This window comes from Periophthalmus magnuspinnatus, chromosome 11, assembly GCF_009829125.3.
Source record: "Periophthalmus magnuspinnatus isolate fPerMag1 chromosome 11, fPerMag1.2.pri, whole genome shotgun sequence".
In the NCBI taxonomy this organism is placed as follows: Eukaryota; Metazoa; Chordata; class Actinopteri; order Gobiiformes; family Gobiidae; genus Periophthalmus; species Periophthalmus magnuspinnatus.
The window spans coordinates 22,933,347-22,952,492 of record NC_047136.2 but is presented as its reverse complement, the minus strand read 5'-3'; the positions used below and the strand labels follow the sequence as shown (position 1 = coordinate 22,952,492).

General features: G+C 37.7%; 1 protein-coding gene across 1 annotated transcript; it reads left to right on the top strand.

The window, feature by feature from the left end:
- Positions 1 to 230: 230 nt before the first annotated feature.
- csnk2b (casein kinase 2, beta polypeptide) lies at positions 231 to 9,075 on the top strand. Its single transcript, XM_033975619.2, has 7 exons — positions 231 to 408; positions 853 to 933; positions 1,654 to 1,756; positions 2,340 to 2,455; positions 3,069 to 3,144; positions 4,486 to 4,675; positions 6,084 to 9,075. Exons 2-7 carry the CDS (start codon positions 862 to 864, stop codon positions 6,172 to 6,174), a joined length of 648 nt encoding a protein of 215 aa, XP_033831510.1. The 5' UTR covers positions 231 to 408; positions 853 to 861; the 3' UTR covers positions 6,175 to 9,075.
- The last annotated feature ends 10,071 nt before the right edge of the window (positions 9,076 to 19,146 follow it).

Here is a 19,146-nt window from a genome sequence, read left to right as displayed (position 1 = left end):
GTATTTCAGTTTGACTGGAAATGAGTCCACCTCTGCTCAATACTGTGATAGATTAAGTAACTGATTTTCTGATAGACATTAAAAACAGTCCATTAGAAGTAGTATAGTATAATTAAACGCTAAAATTCTGAAAACATGGCTTTATCAACATTACTTTCATTTAAGCCTGACATATTTGCAATTTTTCAGGAAATAAAAATTGAACTGACAGATTTGGTTGAGTTGTAAACGTGTCCTCAGGTCCCTGAAGGCGGCAGCAGCAGCTCAGTGTTTCCTCTTCAACATCATCAGAGAAACCCTCCAAAGAAGAACCTCCCGGTGTCCAGGCGGTGTCCATTTTATTTACACAAAAACACGTATAAAAACGAGACTATCGCTCTTTCCAGGTGGATAAAATAATAAGTACAGGTACATCAATTTTATAATTTGTATAATACTGCAAAAATAGCGATGGTACTTATAAAAAGCTAAGATAAACTCTGATGTTTGTTTGGCCCTTTACAATGATGCGCCATATTGGAGTCATAAGCCACTAGCATATATGTAGCCGAAATGCTAACACCGGTTTTGTGTTTATTCTCTCCCAAACATGAAATACTTTGTCTTTCGTCAGTAGATTGTGGCTCCGAATATATAGCAATGCATGTACGAGTAGCATGCCTTTTAAAATTGTGAGTTTGATTGAAAAGAAGATCAATATCGTTAATGCTGACATTGTGATGCTAGCTGCGTTAGCGTAGCAGCAGCACAGCTAAAGTAGTCCTTTAGCGACATATTCTTTTATCTCTTGTAGGTCTTTCGTTTAGATTTTATTGTAAATTAATTCTGGTTCTAAAGTGGACGTGTTTACAGGTCACAGAGATGAGCAGCTCAGAAGAGGTGTCGTGGATTTCTTGGTTTTGTGGACTCAGAGGGAATGAGTTTTTCTGCGAGGTCAGTCCTTCCTTAGAGATTTTTTTTTTTTTACATTATTAATCATTGGACCCATCATGCAAGTTTTTGTGATTGCACGGATTTGATTACTTATGGGATTATTATGATTGCTTGAACTTTTAACCCATTTAAAATATATAGTACGTTGAGGTAAATTGTTAATCACCATGGCAACAACTCTAATTCTTTGATTATTTTGAAACCCATGGGTATATTGCTTTGTCAAGTTAACATGGTGCTATGTTTATAATCCTAGGCCTCTCATGATAGCAAATTTCAAAACACGATATATTAATAAAGAGAAATATCATGATAAACAAAAATCTTGAAAACTAGTTTGTGCCACTGACACAGTAAATCTACAGCAGGATAATCCCAATAAACCATTTTGTAAAAGACAAAAAATATTAAAAGGGCTGAGCTGCAACAAATGTTTAGCCACAGAAACATCTTATTCAACTCTACAGCTCAAATCTGATCATAATACAACAAAAATAACTAAAATCTTCTCACTATTTTAATGAAAAACTACACATGATATATTGACAACTAAATATATTGCTTCATCGATCATATACTGAAAGAAAAGTTGAGTAGTAGTTATCATGACAGGCCTATATAAATGCACTCCACTCTACCTTCTTACTGAACTTGTGAGACCACGTTGTTGCAAACCAATATTGTTTCCATCAAACTCAGTCTGTTTTTGTTTATTTCCAGGTGGATGAAGATTATATTCAGGATAAGTTTAACCTGACGGGTCTCAATGAGCAGGTCCCTCACTATCGACAGGCTCTGGACATGATCCTGGACCTCGAACCAGGTCTGGCTTTTAGAAAAATAAGAGTCTCAACACAAATGTTAAGTGGACCAATGGGACTGAGCATTTTAATGATATATTGGAGTAAATTTAGTATGGCTGCAATTAACTTAAGTAATTCCATCAGATTTTTTTTCAATCAGTCGACCATTATTATTTTTTATTAATCCTTTGAAGGTTTTTTAATGGTGAACTATTATTATTATTATTATTATTATTGTTATTATTATTATTATTATTATTATTATTATTAGGTGCGACAGTAGAGCTTATTTGAGAGTGTTTGTGCACTGGCTGTTCAAATCCCCCTCTTGACCTAAACATCAATGGTAGATGGTGGTTGATGTAAAGCGCTTTGAGTGCTTTGAATTTGGAAAAACGCTGTATAAAAACGTGACCATTTACCATTAAAATAGCACACAGAACAGTCATTCCATGTAGAGACATTGTTGTATTCTGTGTATTTCTTTGACATTGATGCATTCTATTTTTAGGCCTTTTTTTCTTTATTTTGGTGTTCCCTGTTTCTTTTATCCTCTGTGAAGCTGTTTTTGATAATTCACTGTCTTTGTTTCTGTGTTTTCAGACGAGGAGCTGGAGGACAATCCAAATCAGAGTGATCTTATCGAGCAGGCGGCAGAGATGTTGTACGGTCTGATTCATGCCCGGTACATCCTCACAAACCGAGGAATCGCCCAAATGGTAGGAACTGGTTTCATCAGCAAATACATCAGCTGTTTTTACCTTTATAGAAGATGAGGAATAAATTTAGCATGTCAACTTTTGGCTTAAAAAAGTGGTAATGTCATATTTGTTAAAATGAGTCATTTGTAAGACTATAATTTAATTAAAATACTACCACTTGCTACTGCAGCTTTATATTATCAAAACTGCACTGTCAGTCATTAGTCTATTGTTGTTGGTGTAGTGGAGCAAAGTTTTATTTCAATTATAAGGTTTTATATGGGACAACAAGGAGAAAGTGTTGAGTGAGTTAGCTGAAGATTTAATCTGTATACAAGAACAGTATCTTTTGTGTGAACTCCCTTGTGGTCGTGGTGTTGCAAGTGCAGTTTGGGTCAGGTATCTCGTGACGTCACATTGCTCATGAGAATGTAAACATAAATGTGGGTATAAAACTAAAAACATTACGTTATAAAAGTGATCTGGCCAAATAGTTTTAAGGTGAAGTCTCGGCCACTTATTGTTCTCAGGGAGACGACTGATAACAGATTTTTTTTGTGGCTTTCATAAAACCTGTGGTATTTGGGAAATGTGTTTTTTATCAGATCCGTTCTTTTGTCCTGTTCTGTAGCTGGAGAAGTATCAACAGGGCGACTTCGGCTACTGCCCCAGAGTTTACTGCGAGAATCAGCCCATGCTCCCCATCGGTGAGTCACTGTGAAAGACCAGTGCACTACGTTCATGTTTAGGTCAAATATTAAAGCTACACTATGCACCTTTTCTGGTGGATGATCCAACACCTGCTTGTCTTCACGAAATGTTCTTGCTTTGCTAATGTTCCATAGTACGGTATTAAATGAATCCATCTCCATTTAGACAAGCCAGTGACAGGCCAAGTTACAGACTAGATCTGTGGAGAGGCAAGCCCATTCACAGCAATGAATGAATGTTTTATTTTTATTTTTTGGAGCAATAAAACTGTGATTAAATAAATACAAGACGATTGATGTCATACTGAGATGTGTTTAAATGCCATAATGTGGCAGAGCAGTAACATCTCCATGGTGTAAAGCAGGTGACAGAACTCCAACCAGAAAAGTTGCATGGTGCACCTTTAACAAAGAAATCATCAATGGAAGAAAATTATATTGAACAAAACCAACCACACCTTCTTGTCTCTATGGAGATGTTATTACTTTGTCTTGATTGGTCCACAGATTTATCTTGCATGTGTTTCATTATGGGTGTTTTTATTTCTCTAAAATACCTTGAAAAACACACATTCTTAGTGTCAGCAGCTTGTCTCCATGGAGAAAGTGTAAAGCAATGACATGGAGACCCCATAAAAGATACAAAGTGTACCTTTTTATGCCAAACCAAGACAAACACTGGGTTAAATTATGATTTACATTACTTTTGGTTAAAAATATATAAATAAATAAATAAATATATATAAAATTGTTTATCTTGCGGCCCTACTCCTCCTGCCTCCTCTCCTGTAAATGTAAATATCTTCATTTTCTAGTCAAACTATATCAGTGCTAGATGTCATTGCTTTGCTTGGATTGTTCCACAGTACGGCATTAAAACTTGGCTTTCTCCATGGAGATGAGCAGGTTACACCATCAGGCCAAGCACTGGTCAAATCAGAAAGAATGAAACACACGCCAGACGGATAAGTTAACACACAAAACAAGGTTAACATCACATTGGACCAAGTATTGGATCTTACTTTGATTTAGTTTCACACCATGAAGCAGAATTATTCCCCAAAAAAGTATTCTATATGTACAAAATTGTAAAAAAAAATATGAGGTGTAAAAAATTGCTGCATTCAAATATTTAAAGTAATTAGTTTGTTGAATTATGAACTTAAATACAATCTACAGCTCAAATTTCATTGTACTACTTGGAACTTTCTGGTTATTTTCCTGTTCTACAACGAAGTCCCCACGATAAATATTAACCCCCAAAAAGTGTTGTTCCAGTATACTAGTCCAGTATTTACCATGAAAGGCCTAGTATCTAAACTTGCCCTCTCCCCCCAGGTCTGTCGGACATCCCAGGGGAGGCTATGGTGAAGCTGTACTGTCCTAAGTGCATGGATGTCTACACCCCAAAGTCATCCCGGCACCACCACACAGACGGGGCGTACTTTGGCACCGGGTTCCCTCACATGCTGTTTATGGTGCACCCCGAGTACAGACCCAAGAGGCCCGCCAACCAGTTTGTGCCACGGTCAGTCCCACTCTTATCCCCAGTTCATTATAGGGATGGGAAAATTAACAATAACATTGTTTAGCGTGATAAAAAATGGTCGACAATAATCGTTTCTGGGACATTTTATATAATCATCATATAATCACCATTGTATCACCAGAGTGTGCAGGGGGAAAAAAATTATCCACAGTGGAGTCGACAGGCGGTAACAAAGCTGCCTGTTGTCTCGGGGTTTTGGGGCCCAGAATTGAACTCTCTAACTATTGATTTGTATTGGACGGGGGCCCATGTGAGACTTTTTGCCCTGAGCCCCCAAATTTCAGTTGACGGCCCTACTCATGCAGAATATTCTCAGCTAGATTGTCGTTGTTTCACTGATGACATAAAGTCATTCTTGAACCCGTCTTGAACTACTGAAACTATGTCTGGAGATTACATAAGTGAACTCTGGCAGCTTGACTGGTTTTTAAGGACTGATGCCAGCAGCCAAACTGAAACATTACAAAAATATGTTCAGTGGCACAGGTTGTGAAACATATTAAATAAATATTAATAATGCGTTTAGAGAACCACCTGTACCTCCTGTCTGGACATATAATACAGTACATCCTGTCTCGTTTATCATGTAATTGTGGACATTTATGTAAATTAGGTAATGAGTTTGAGATTGTGCCCTACAACAAACTCTTTCCTTCTTTTTTTAATATGTTAAAAGTGGTTTGTTATATATATAGAACATACATAAAATCTATATCCCACTCATATCGCTGGTTTAGCAGGAAGCAGGCGCTTAGCAACACTGTCAATCAAACCTGTTGCTAACGCTAATGGAAGCGACCTCAAGGAAAGAAACTGCCTGATTTGTCCGTTAAAATGTTCATAAATTAAGATTTGAACATTAATAAGACCAAAATAACAAGCCTGACCTCAGTGGTTATGCTCACTTCCTACTTGAAACACAGTGCCTACCAGATTCGCTGTGTCCATTTATATATACAGTCTGCTCTTACAACAGAGATGGTGGATTTTGCCAATTGATGGTTTTCAGATTTTAGAATGTGATGATTTCATACCCGCAGATGGGGCCGAGAGACGGTTTCCTCTATTCATAATATTATACTATGAAATATTAAAAAGGTAAAATCACAAATCTTTAACCTGATGATTTCTGCTTGTGAATTTTATCTGTCCCCATCTGTATTAAATATTACTGGTCTATAGAATGGTGTGATGTCATCAGAAACCAGCAAAAATATTTGATTTATAATGTTTGAGTTCAATAAGACATTATTACAAGGCATATTTTGTTTGCCGAAGCTGCCTCATAAAATACACTAATTGCACTAATCGTTCAGTTGCTCAGCTTACAGTTGGCTTTTATGTTTATTTTTAAACTAATTTTCCCTCCTCTTTGTCTCCTGTTCAGGCTGTATGGCTTTAAGATCCACCCTATGGCCTACCAGCTGCAGCTCCAGGCCGCGTCCAGCTTTAAGAGTCCAGTCAAGGCCATCCGCTAAACAGCCTCACACCACCAGAGGGCGCTCACACACCCTCGGCTCCAATCCCACAAGAAGACTGTATTATTTCTGCTTTTAGACTTAGGACAAACAAGTATGAGCCAGACATTTGACGGACAGGATTTATTTAAAATTCACGCACAAGAGCAGTTAAACCCAACAGGTATTTCGACAGACACAACACTTAAACAAGAGGACGAAAAGTGGCTCAAGATGTGAAGCAAATATGAAATGGATAAAGTTATGATTTGTGCGACACAGGCAATGGATGGTTTTTGTGTTTGGTGTGAAAATTTCAAAAGGGCAATTTGTAATTATGACAACAACTATTTAGAAATCAAAGTTAAAGTTGCATTGCGTAACTTTTCTGATGAAGAGTACGCATCCTGTTAGAGCTTTACCTAAAATGTTTCACAATATGACATTAAGCATATCTATCTAGCATTTATTTGCTTACGGGGATTTTATTGTCCATACTGTGGAGCATTCCTGGCAAAGCAATCACATCTCCATGGTTACACACAGGTGACAGACTCTCACCAGAAATGTTACATAGTGCACCTTTACACTTCAGGCTGTTAACATAACACCAAATGCTCAGTTAGTACAGATTAGACACATTTAGTCTTATCCATGGGTTTCAGAATGATGAAAAATTTGGACAGTTGCTATAGTGATTAAGTATTTAAAACTATATCTTTTGAAAAAGTCCTCAAAATGTCCAAGAGTCCAAGATGTATTGTCAAGTAGTTAAAAAAAAAAAGAGTTTAAGATGAGATCGATAGTTAATAAACATTTAAATCAGTCGTTCATCTGGCGTACTGCAGTACTGTTGTCCAGATAACATGTTTTCAAAGTTAAATATGAGGTCACAGGAAAAGTTATGTTATCATTATGAGATTTAAATATCAAAATCAAAAAAATTAAAACTCTTGCATACTTTTGTCATTTTTGTGAGATAACTTACAAAAGACAAAAAGTGAGCTCTAGGGTCTGTGCTGTTATGATTTCAAATATTGTGGTGCTGCTTATTGACTATACAAGTCTCGCAATGATGACATCACAACCGCCTGGAGCCAACTTCGCTTTGGTTTTGGTTTGGACTCTAACTACATGACATGTTACTGACTGAATATACTAGTTGTGAAATGGACGTTTCAATTCATTTATTCACATTTTGAGAATTTTTTTTTTTTAAATATCACCAGGTTGTAATGACTTAAACTTGAAAATGTAAGAAAGCCAAAAATGTTTTCTTTCATTTTAAGCCCAATTTATAACTTGATTAAAATTTAAAAACATTAACTCAATTTAACTAGTACAGTAATACATTTTGAAGGTTATATTTTGCGTATAAAGTACAAATTGCCCTTTTACGCACCCATCCCTGATGCATGCGCTCAGGCCGACCCTATACGTACACAACAATCTCATTTATTTCAGTGTTGTCACATGCATCTGTTGAATTTGCCTTAAACACACAGAAACCAGGATTTTCAGTCAATAAATTCATTTCATTGTTACTATTTACATATTTCTATCTACATTGTAAGTAACTAAAAATTCCACAATCCCTTTTCCCTTTAGTTTTGTTTTCAATTTAAATAGATTTTTGTTAATCACTGAAACCTTTAAATTTGAATCACCTGGGCAGCCAAGTTTTTTTTTTTCTTTAATAGTTATGTGCAAGAAGTAGTTTTAGGAATTTAGTAAAGTATTAAAACAATACTGGATGAAATAATTGTCTGTTTTTGGCTAAATATGCCAACTCCGGTCACTATAGAGCTGAGAATACAGAGCACATGATACTTTTTACTCTGTGGAATTAATATTGTGTGCAGTTGATGAGATAATAGGCTGCATGAGAGAAGTTTAGACCAATCTACTAAAAAAATGCATTTGGCTGTCCAGGTTAAGCAGCATACATAGAACAAATACAATTAATATGAACATGTAAGCCTCATTTTAGCAACAAAATGACCATAATTTCAGTGATTTGCAAAGATATATATTTTTTTGTTTTGTTTTTTTGTTAGAAGGAAGAGATTTCTGTTCATATCTGGCACTCTCCCATTTGAGTGCATGTTTTTGTATTCATATGTTGTATATTTAGTAACTTAAACCAATATCATTTTCATTGTGATCGAACATAGATTTTTACATCTTAAAGGTCCTATATTATACAAAATGTGTGCTGTGTTATAATGTGGTTGCCTCATCCAAAAACATACCTCAAGTTGTATTTTGTTTGTGTAATCCTTATTAGTCTGTCTACATCTCCAAAACTCAAAATGCTCTGTTCCATCTTTTTAAGTTAACAGCTCCTTTTACATTTGATTCAGAGTTTGACAATTCCAGTGCTTAAATGATCTAAATGATTCTAGTGAACGTGTGTGGAGTTTAAAAACAGTGGAGCACTTCCTGTATTACCACATGACATCACAAAGTGGAACAGAGTGTTTTCTGTTTGAGGGAAGAACTCAGCCTAAATACGCAGGGTTTGTGTGTTAAACATGTGTGAATTAAACAAAACACAACTCCAGGTCAGTTTGTGACGTTTGTGATGAGGAAACTACATAACATAGGTCAATAAATATGGGCCCTTTCAAATAAATCACTTGTAATGGGATTGAGTTGTTCTGCTGATGCCAGATGTGGACAGTGTCTCATAGATATAAAATGATATAGACAATCTGAACCTGCCCACTCCAATTCTACATCTTTCGTATATATTTTTCTGCCTTTTCTGGACAGAGCCCTCTGTGTCGTCTATTATTATAATAAACAAGTTTGATGTTTTTGTTACATTTTAAACTCTAAGCTCTCGTCTTTGCCCTGTGTTGTTGTTGTTGAGGGTGGGTAGGATTCAGAGACCTCTAATAAACTTATATTTTCTTTTCACATTTGGTTGTGGCTGATTTTTTAGCTCTAATCTTCTTACTAGTCTTCTTGAAAAAATGTAAACCTGTCAGGAGTATGCGCTGTGGAAATGTAGGACAATTTGGAAAATATAAAGTTGCACTATAACTTTTCTAAATGGAAGTATAACAGTTGCTTATCTATATAGAATTATTGCTTTATTGCTTTGCATGTGCACCTTTGACATCCTAAAATAACCACATGAACACTGCAGTTGTTGATTTCAAGTAACAACAATTGTATGAAACGAAAAGGTTCAAAGTATTTCCATAATTTCTTTCCTTGTAGAATACAAAGAGGCCACACATGACATTTACTTTAGTGAAATAGTTTTAAATTCAAATGTAGCCTACACATTAAAATATAATCATTTATAGATTTGCAACCTAAAAGTAGCTGCTTAAACATAATGGGAGATATTACTCTTTACAGACTGCTGGTGTGACTGGGGCTTGTCTATCTATGCATTTCAAATTAATGAAAAATGAGCGCTGTTGCCATAGTAATTACCAATTTAAAGTGAAATATTCTGTCTTTTGAAAGGTCAGAATGCCTCAAAATGTCACTTTTAAACAGGAACTTGAAACCTATAAGTACGTTTGAGTGGGCTCTCATATGTCGTATTTTTTCCTCCACAAAGTGTCAGTGTTGCGCTCCTTCTTCGTCCCTGTCTGTGCGTCACTTTTCCATCCACAAACCCACAGTGTGAATCTATGACATTACACTTCCATGGCCACAGAGGCAGAGCAGGCAAAGCAAGAGAGTTTATCGGTTTGGTACAATTCATACAAAAAGTCAAGTATTTTACAGAATAAGAAAGAAGAAAGAACATAATCATCATAAAGTTAACATTAAAAGAGAAGAGTGCACAATAGAAATGTTTCAGTCATGTGCACAGCTAAACAGAACTGAGAAGAGCAGTGTTTTTTTCAGAGCTGTGTTTGGGATGAGGGGCGTGAGGCTTTCACATGACTCTGAGCAAACTCAAAACAGCACATTCATGAATCATCACCTCCTCAGACACAGTGCTGTGTAAATAAACACATAAATGCCACACACATTCTGTAAAAAATGAATGAAAAAAGTCACTTCAATTCACAAATGTTTGTCACCATGACTTGAGTTTAGTCCTGGTTCCATCCTGGTTTTGTGCTGGTATAGTCCTTGTTTAATCCTGGTTCAGTCCTGGTTTGTCCCGGTTTTGTACTGGTATAATCCTTGTTTAGTCCTGGTTCCATCCTGGTTTTGTGTTTGTATAGTCCTTGTTTAATCCTGGTTCAGTCCTGGTTTTGTCCCGGTTTTCTACTGGTATAATCCTTGTTTAGTCCTGGTTCCCTGGCCCAATTTTGTCCTAAAAAAAGTCTTTGTTTAGACTTGGTTCAGTCCTGGTTTAGACACAGTTTTGTCCTGGTTTAGTCCTGGTTCAGTCCTGACTTAGTCCATCTTCAGTTTTGATTTATTCATGATTTAGTCCTGGTTCAGTCCTGGTTTAGTCCTGGTTTAGTTCTGATTTAGTCCTGGTTTAGTCCTGATTTAGTCCTGGTTCAGTCCTGATTTAGTCCTGACTTAGTCCTGATTTAGTCCTGACTTTAGTCCTGATTTAGTCCTGGTTCAGTCCTGATTTAGTCCTGACTTAGTCCTGGTTTAGTTCTTATTTAGTCCTGATTTAGTCCTGGTTCAGTCCTGATTTAGTCCTGACTTAGTCCTGGTTTAGTCCTGATTTAGTCCTGATTTAGTCCTGGTTCAGTCCTGATTTAGTCCTGACTTAGTCCTGGTTTAGTCCTGATTTAGTCCTGACTTAGTCCTGGTTCAGTCCTGATTTAGTCCTGACTTAGTCCTGGTTTAGTTCTGATTTAGTCCTGATTTAGTCCTGACTTAGTCCTGGTTTAGTCCTGATTTAGTTCTGACTTAGTCCTGATTTAGTCCTGATTTAGTCCTGACTTAGTCCTTGTTTAGTCCTGATTTAGTCCTGACTTAGTCCTTGTTTAGTCCTGATTTAGTACTGACTTAGTCCTGGTTCAGTCCTGATTTAGTCCTGATTTAGTCCTGATTTAGTCCTGACTTAGTCCTGGTTTAGTCCTGATTTAGTACTGACTTAGTCCTTATTTAGTCCTGGTTTAGTCCTGACTTAGTCCTGGTTTAGTAAATCTGTTACTTTTGTAGTAGCTGCATTTAGACGACTTCATATTTGATCTTAGGTTTTTTAGGCCCATACTTCTGACTGGTTTCAGTACTTCAACTTATTTTATGTTTATTATTTTCAAGTTGCATTTCAAAGGCAGCAGCAGCAGATGATCATTTCAGTGTTTTTATTGTTGAAAAATGGTGAAATGTTTGAACTCTTTACGTATGCCTGTCTCTCTGAAGTTTTTGGATTAATTAAATAAATCCAGAGAAGTGGCACGGGATAGGAGGAAGGTGAAACTGAAATTTTCCGAGAACTCAAGCTTCAAATACAGGACAATACAGGATTACTCAAACGTGCATGAATCAAAATACAAATCTGAGAAAGTTAATGATGCAAAAATACTATTATAACAAAACAGTTCATAAACGTTATATAATATGTCTCCTTTGAATGCTGTTTGGAAACAGGCAGCACCTCCCAGTTTCCCAGATACTTGAGCAGGTCTGTGGTTTTAGGATTCTCCATGTTACGCCCGGAACGTCGCAGCAGAGGGAGGATCTGTCAGGCCTATGTGAGTCATCCCTGTTTGTCCCAAAGAAAGACCGGCTTTACCTCTGGTTTTGTCTTGGTTCAGTCCAGCTTTCAATCTGGTTTACTCCTGGTTTAGTTTTTGTTCAGTCCTGGTTCAGTCCTGGTTCAGTCCTGGTCTAATCCTGGTTCAGTCCTGGTTCAGTCCTGGTTCAGTCCTGGTTCAGTCCTGGTCTAATCCTGGTTCAGTCCTGGCTCAGTCCTGGTTCAGTCCTGGTTCAGTCCTGGTCTAATCCTGGTTCAGTCCTGGTCTAATCCTGGTTCAGTCCTGGTTCAGTCCTGATACTGGTCTTTGTCCTTGGTTTTAGCCTGGTCAGAGTTTCCATTGACACCAGAGAGTAACATTCACACACCAATGTTACTGCACGGCTTTAAAACAGAACTGCTCAAATAATATTTCAATAAGTCAACATTTAAATCAGATTATGCCTCCATTTAAATTTGTATTTATTTTTACATATTTTTTCCACATCATGCTGTTATAAATTTAGACATCCACACACAATGACATCATGTACAGTTTGCATTTCCCTTAACTTCAGCTTTGTAGAAAAACACGTTGAGATGCTTGTGTCAGTTTTACTGTGAAGTCCGAGTCAGCGGATCATGGAAAGATGAAGTGGTGGTTTGTGGGAGTTTGAGTTCCTGGAGCCATGTCACTGTGACACACCCAGAGTCAGAGTTACTGTCAGCCATGGCTCATCATCACAGTATGCACAGAATGACAATCAGAAAATGTCTACAGCAAGTCCTGGTTTAGTCTTGGTTTAGTCTTGGTTTAATCTTGGTTTAGTCTTGGTTTAGTCTTGGTTTAGTCTTGGTTTAGTCTTGGTTTAGTCTTGCTTTAGTCTTGGTTTAGTCTTGGTTTAGTCTTGGTTTAGTCTTGGTTTAGTCTTGCTTTAGTCTTGGTTTAGTCTTGGTTTAGTCTTGGTTTAATCTTGGTTTAGTCTTGGTTTAGTCTTGCTTTAGTCTTGGTTTAGTCTTGGTTTAATCTTGGTTTAGTCTTGGTTTAGTCTTGCTTCAGTCTTGGTTTAGTCTTGGTTTAATCTTGGTTTAGTCTTGGTTTAATCTTGGTTTAGTCTTGGTTTAGTCTTGGTTTAGTCTTGGTTTAGTCTTGGTTTAATCTTGGTTTAGTCTTGGTTTAGTCTTGGTTTAATCTTGCTTTAGTCTTGGTTTAGTCTTGGTTTAGTCTTGCTTCAGTCTTGGTTTAGTCTTGGTTTAATCTTGGTTTAGTCTTGGTTTAATCTTGGTTTAGTCTTGGTTTAGTCTTGGTTTAGTCTTGGTTTAATCTTGGTTTTGTCTTGGTTTAGTCTTGGTTTAATCTTGGTTTAGTCTTGGTTTAGTCTTGGTTTAGTCTTGGTTTAGTCTTGGTTTAATCTTGGTTTAGTCTTGGTTTAGTCTTGGTTTAGTCTTGGTTTAGTCTTGGTTTAGTCTTGCTTTAGTCTTGGTTTAGTCCTGGTTTAGTCTCGGTTTAGTCTTGGTTTAATCTTGGTTTAGTCTTGCTTTAGTCTTGCTTTAGTCTTGGTTTAGTCTTGGTTTAGTCCTGGTTTAGTCTTGGTTTAGTCTTGGTTTAGTCCTGGTTTAGTCTTGGTTTAGTCTTGGTTTAATCTTGGTTTAGTCTTGGTTTAGTCTTGGTTTAGTCTTGGTTTAGTCCTGGTTTAGTCTTGGTTTAGTCCTGGTTTAGTCTTGGTTTAGTATGTGATTCTAGTCTATTTCAAACCTACAAACACTTTAAAACAGAAAATGGTTCATCCAAAGGACAAAACCCCAAGCCATAAACAAAGTAATGTGGTCTACTCCATTCAGTGTAGTGAAGAGAGCAGTCAGCGGTACATTTGAGAAACTAAACCATAAGAGAATGTACCAACACCGCTACGAGAACTCCTCTAGATCCCAGTCCGCCGCACATCTCCATCTCAAAGACACTAAACACTCCTTTGAAGATAGTGAGCTACAGATCTTAACCAGGGAAAAGAAATGGTTTGAGAGAGGAGTTAAAAACAATCCTTCTTTGAACAGGAGTGGGGACCTGGGACATACTCTCTCACCGATCTATAACTCTATCCTCAGACCCAAAACAAACAAGGCAAACAAAGAGAACAATAGAGCATGCCAGCAGGGCCATTACAGGTTGAATGTAGTCCATTAAGGCTGAAACTGTAAACAATAGCTGTTCATAGTTTCAGTGTAGCTAGCTCCTCTCTGCAGATAGATATAAGGCAGTGTCCACCAGTGATCTGACCAGAACTGAAGAAACAGCTTGGATGAGCAGAGAAACGTCTTTGCTCCTACAACGATTAGTCCAGTTGACAGATTTAATTTAGCTTTAGTATGACTGCTGGGCCTAGTTAGTACTTTGATGGAAGGCCAGTGGGACAGCAGTGATTTTAGTGCATTTTGTGGTTGTATCCTTGGGCAATACACTTCACCAAACCTGCCTCCAGTCCATGAACACAGGTGTATGAATGAAAATGTGTTTGGCAAAGTGAATGTGTGGCAATGGATGGAAACTAGCACATGACAATTGGCAACAGCGGATGTTGTTTGTTTGTTCATTAACGAAGACCTATTGTGCTTGTGTGTGTTATATAGAGTAGCTATAATCTACGACACCTGTGAAACATGTTAAAACAACTTAATAAAAGAAACAAGTCCCCTGTTTTCCACGTTAGAAAACTGCGGTGCCCAATGGGACCTGACATCATTGTAAACATCGTCACAACAAATAGGCGTGTAGCTGTCAACACCTCTGACAGATAACTGCACATCACACTCATGAGCGGGCGGATTTTTTGCACATTTGTACCAAAATTAGTACATGACACTGCTGAATCTTACGTGTATCACTGATAAATAAAATAAAATTGGAGAATGAGGGATTAAAGATCGCTCAAACATGCACGATTCACTCCAAATACAACTTCAAGTGAGTAAATGGTGAGAGGACATAACTATAACATGGTTAAAAGATTTGAAAAGTCAATTTAGAATAGGTCTGCTTCAACAAGGCTAAGTTAAAGGTCAGATCTGCGGAGAGGCGACCTTGCTCACAGTAGGAAAGCCATAAAACATTTGTAATTGAATAAATCCAACATAAGATTAATGCTATAGTTATTCTAAGCTAAAGAAAACTGTTCTGTTGGTTAAATCAACCATCTTGCTGAGCCCTAAGAGGTGACTGCTCATTTTGGGATTTAGAAATGAATTTAATTGAATTTCCATAGAAACAAGCAGATAGTGGACCCTCCCATCACAAAAAAAACAAAACAAAACTTAGTGCTAACTTTTCAATATGACAATTTACAATCTCTTCAAGACATTTACTCCATTCTTCTTTTGTGTTTTCCCTCTGCTGTCTCGTTGAGTAATTAAACCAAGCTCACGCCCTATTTCTTCTGTTCAGTTGAGAAACATAACCATAATCCTTGAGGGTGCGACTCCCAGCATTCCTATTAAACCTCTTCCACCACTTCAAACTATTTCAAAATGCCCCCCTCCAAAACTCATAGGGGCCAACAAGATAATAATTAAACCAACAACAAACACCACCCTATGGAAATGCCTAGCAAACACTTGACTCAATAGACAGTGCATTGTGTTGTAGTTGTTTGCAAACACCTCAAGTGCTAAAAAGCGCCTCCAGGGAAACAGAGACTACGGGTCCTGGGGCAGGTCGGGACCTGCAGTGTGTTTGAGATGAGTTTAAGGATGGGGCCAATATGGAACACAGCAGGTGGAGGTGGTTTCAAGCTAAAATATCTAACTGTGAGCTTTATAAATGCATTGTGTGTCAGAAATTACCTTTTAAAGTGCCTGAGGGAATTGTTGAGGACTTGGTGAGATGGCCATGACAAATAAAAGCTTGGATATATTTTCTTTTACACATTCACTCAATTACTGAATTCATTACAAGTTAGTCTTTCATCCTCTTCTGTCCCTGGAGATTTTATTGCTTGGTAGAGACAAGCAGCACTGAGCCAAGTCACTGGTCAGATTTGTAGAGAGATGAGGCTGCGTAGTAAGAATGCAGTTTTTCAAAGGATTTTCAAGCAATTAAAACACCTGTAATGAAATACAAGCTAGAACATTCCATGGAAACAAGCAGGTGGCAGACTCCTCCCACCAGAAAAGTTTCATTGTAGACCTTTAATGTCTACCTTTAAATATTTGTTTGTTTGTTTTCACAGTTTGACAAAAAGTGATGGAGGTGTAAAGGGAGTGGAAGAGGCTGTTTGTTTCCTGTTATATGTCAGATTTTGAGGACTTGTTCCCAAATATATACATTTTCTTTTAAATTGTTACTCAATGGTCTTAAGGCAATGGTCTTAAGTTTTCATCATTCTGAAACCCATGGACAATAGCTCTGAGTGACCAGAGTCAGCCGCCATTTTGCACAAAGCCCGTTCACCTCCTCAAAACCTCTACATGACAAAACCATTTTCCAAAACGCTTTCACGTGCCTCTTTGGTCTTCCACCTGTTTTGTTGACTTGGATCAGGAGTGTCCCACAAATCTCCCAGACCATTGCAGTTTGTTTTGTATGTTTTTGTGTCGGGACTAGCCCAGAAACTCTTTTCTGTGGTCAGGAGCAAACACTCATTATCTTTATATGGGGTATTATATCACTCAGAACTGATTATCTGTAGCTCAGGTAAACAGTAAAACACTTTGCTTACACCATGACAGGCTAAAGGGAGACTTGTAAATGTGTCTCTAGAATCAGTTAAATACTTATGTGGGAGACTTTTAAAAATATATATCTTCAGTGTAGGTCACCATAGAGCAACTATCTGTGGGTTTCAGAGTAAAGAAGAATTTGCACAGTTGCCAAAGCGATTAATAATATAAAAGACAATATTACAAGCAACAAGCAGAGGTGGTGAGATGGAATAAAGAGCACGTTCTTCAAATGAAATTGACATTGAAACATTGATTAGGTTCCATTAAATAGATACATGCCAGTTTATTAATATGTGACACAATTCCATGTTAAATAAGAGCTGTACATAGAGTCCAGTTTTCATCCTGGTCACAGACCCCACAAGTTAAATGGACAGAAAGAGTTTGGAGTAAACAGGGGAGGATTCAGCTAAAGGGAGATTTGGACATTCTGCTCATTACAAAAGGAGTAAATATTTCAAATGTCATTGTAGTGGATGTTGCTCTGTCTGATCATCATCTGTTATTCCCAAACCAGAGGCTGGTCCTGCAGTTGTTCAAAGGAGACACAATAACACAGGTGCACTGTTTATCGAAATGATACACTTTGAAAATGCTTCATGTTCTAATGTTGATGATTTGTTGAACTCTGTGACTTCGAGTGTTTTGAATGTTCTGGACACCATTGCCCCGATGAAGGTCAAAATGGTTAAAGATAAGCAGAAAGTGCCATGGAGGAATGATGACTCGGTCAGGGCACAGAAAAGGGAGTGACAGAGGGCCGAGCGGGAATGGAGCAAGTCAAAACTCCAGGTTCATTATGAGATTTACAGAGACAAGATGCACATGTACAACCACATTTTATGTAGAACAAGGGAGAGGTATTTTTCCTACATTATTGGAAGTTGCAGTAACAACTCTTGTGTCCTGTCCAAAAGTAAACAGATTAACAAACCCTCCAGCTCTGCTGCCATTAGAACTAATTTCTACATATAAGTGCAATGAGTTTGCAGTATTCTTTAATGACAAGGTTCAGGGCATTAAAATTCCATCAATTCCACAACACAAATAACAACCCAGCACCCACCTAGACACTTAGAGCTTACTCAATCTGCACCTGTAACTGACAAAACTGTCCAAGAGATTGTCACCAGTCTGAGTTCATCTACATGCTGCCTCGATGATTTCTAAAGTCTGTGCTCAACAGTTTGCTCTCACCACTCGCATTGTTAACATGTCACTTCAATCTATAACATTCCCAAGAGCCTTGAAAATTGTGGCTATCAAGCCTCTCCTAAAGAAGAGCAGTCTTGATGCCACGATATTGAACAATTACTGACTAATCTCAAATCTGACATTTTTAGATAAAGTCCTTGAAAAAGTTGTTTACCAACAGCTTGTCCGTGTAGACCCTCAGTCGTCCAGGTCTGATCCATAAACCAACAGCTTATTAACTTTCTCCAAATGAACAACTCCTTTGATGTTTTCCTGTCAGGTTTTAGACCACAGCACTGAGACTGCTCTTATCAAAGTGACAAATGACATCCGCCTGAACACTGATGCATGCAAAGTTTCAGTCTTGATCCTACATCCAGAACGCTGCTGCTTAGGTCCTGACTAGAACCAGGAAGTACAAATTTAAATCCTGTGCTCAGGTCTCTGGCTCCTGTGGCTCAGAGAATAGACTTTAAAGCAGCTCTGTGTGAACAAGTCTCTCCATGGACCAGCACCAAAGTACATCTCCCACATGTTAGAGCCACATGAACCATCTCACACGAGGAGGACTTCAGGGACCGGCCTCCTGCTTGTGCCCAGAGTCAGGACTAAACATGGAGAATCAGTGTTTCGGTTCAAACCTGGAACAGTCTTCCTGAAGATGTGAGACAGGCCTCTATTTTGACAAAGTTTAAAACCAGGCTTACTTTGTGTATGAATTGTGCTACACAAATAAACTTGCCTTGCCTGGTCCCTCGATCCCCCTTCAAATCATTAAGAAGGGCAAGCCATCGCTTATACTGCATGAGAAATTATACAAACACAATTTAAACACTCTATATATGCTTGTGATAATGCTATTTATCATTTACAAAACAGAATATGTGCTTAAAAATAAATGTAATATTTAAACCACAAGAGGTTTTGCTACCTCCATTTCATAGTTTTTTCATGGTAATGCTTATTTTTATGTCTAAAACTTCTTCAGAGTGCTCAGATTACAAACAGTTAGTAACTTTTATTAATCTGATTATTTTAAAAGCATTACTTAACAAGAAAAGACAATAAAAAACCTCTTTGTCTGCCTACTTGTAGTGATACAATAGGGGGATCGGAGGACCAGAATTTCCCAGAACACCTGCTTCTACTTCCTTATGTGTGAGAGGTCAGAGGTCAGGTAGGAACAAGAACAGGGCGGGGACCTTTTTATGGGCCACAGCATCTCATTACACATTCTATGAATCCAGATTGTACAGCCTTCACACTCTCCATCCACTAGTACTTTTAGCCAACTTGAACAGGCCTTAAAAGTTCAACAGCAGCTATGGCATTAAATTTATCTAACAATAATTCAATTAGAGGTGTTTTTATTGTTTAAAAAGAGAGATAGATAGCAGAAAGCTATCAGAAAAACAGTTTCAGTTGGAGTCATGTAAATATGTCCCCACCAGTTACAGTTGAAA

Excerpts from the sequence above, each read along its gene's own strand:
- csnk2b (XM_033975619.2), top strand. The coding sequence starts at position 862 with ATGAGCAGCTCAGAAGAGGTGTCGTGGATTTCTTGGTTTTGTGGACTC. Across the intron at positions 934-1,653 it reads GGAATGAGTTTTTCTGCGAG|GTGGATGAAGATTATATTCA; the intron begins GTCAGTCCTTCC and ends GTTTATTTCCAG. Across the intron at positions 3,145-4,485 it reads TCAGCCCATGCTCCCCATCG|GTCTGTCGGACATCCCAGGG; the intron begins GTGAGTCACTGT and ends CTCTCCCCCCAG.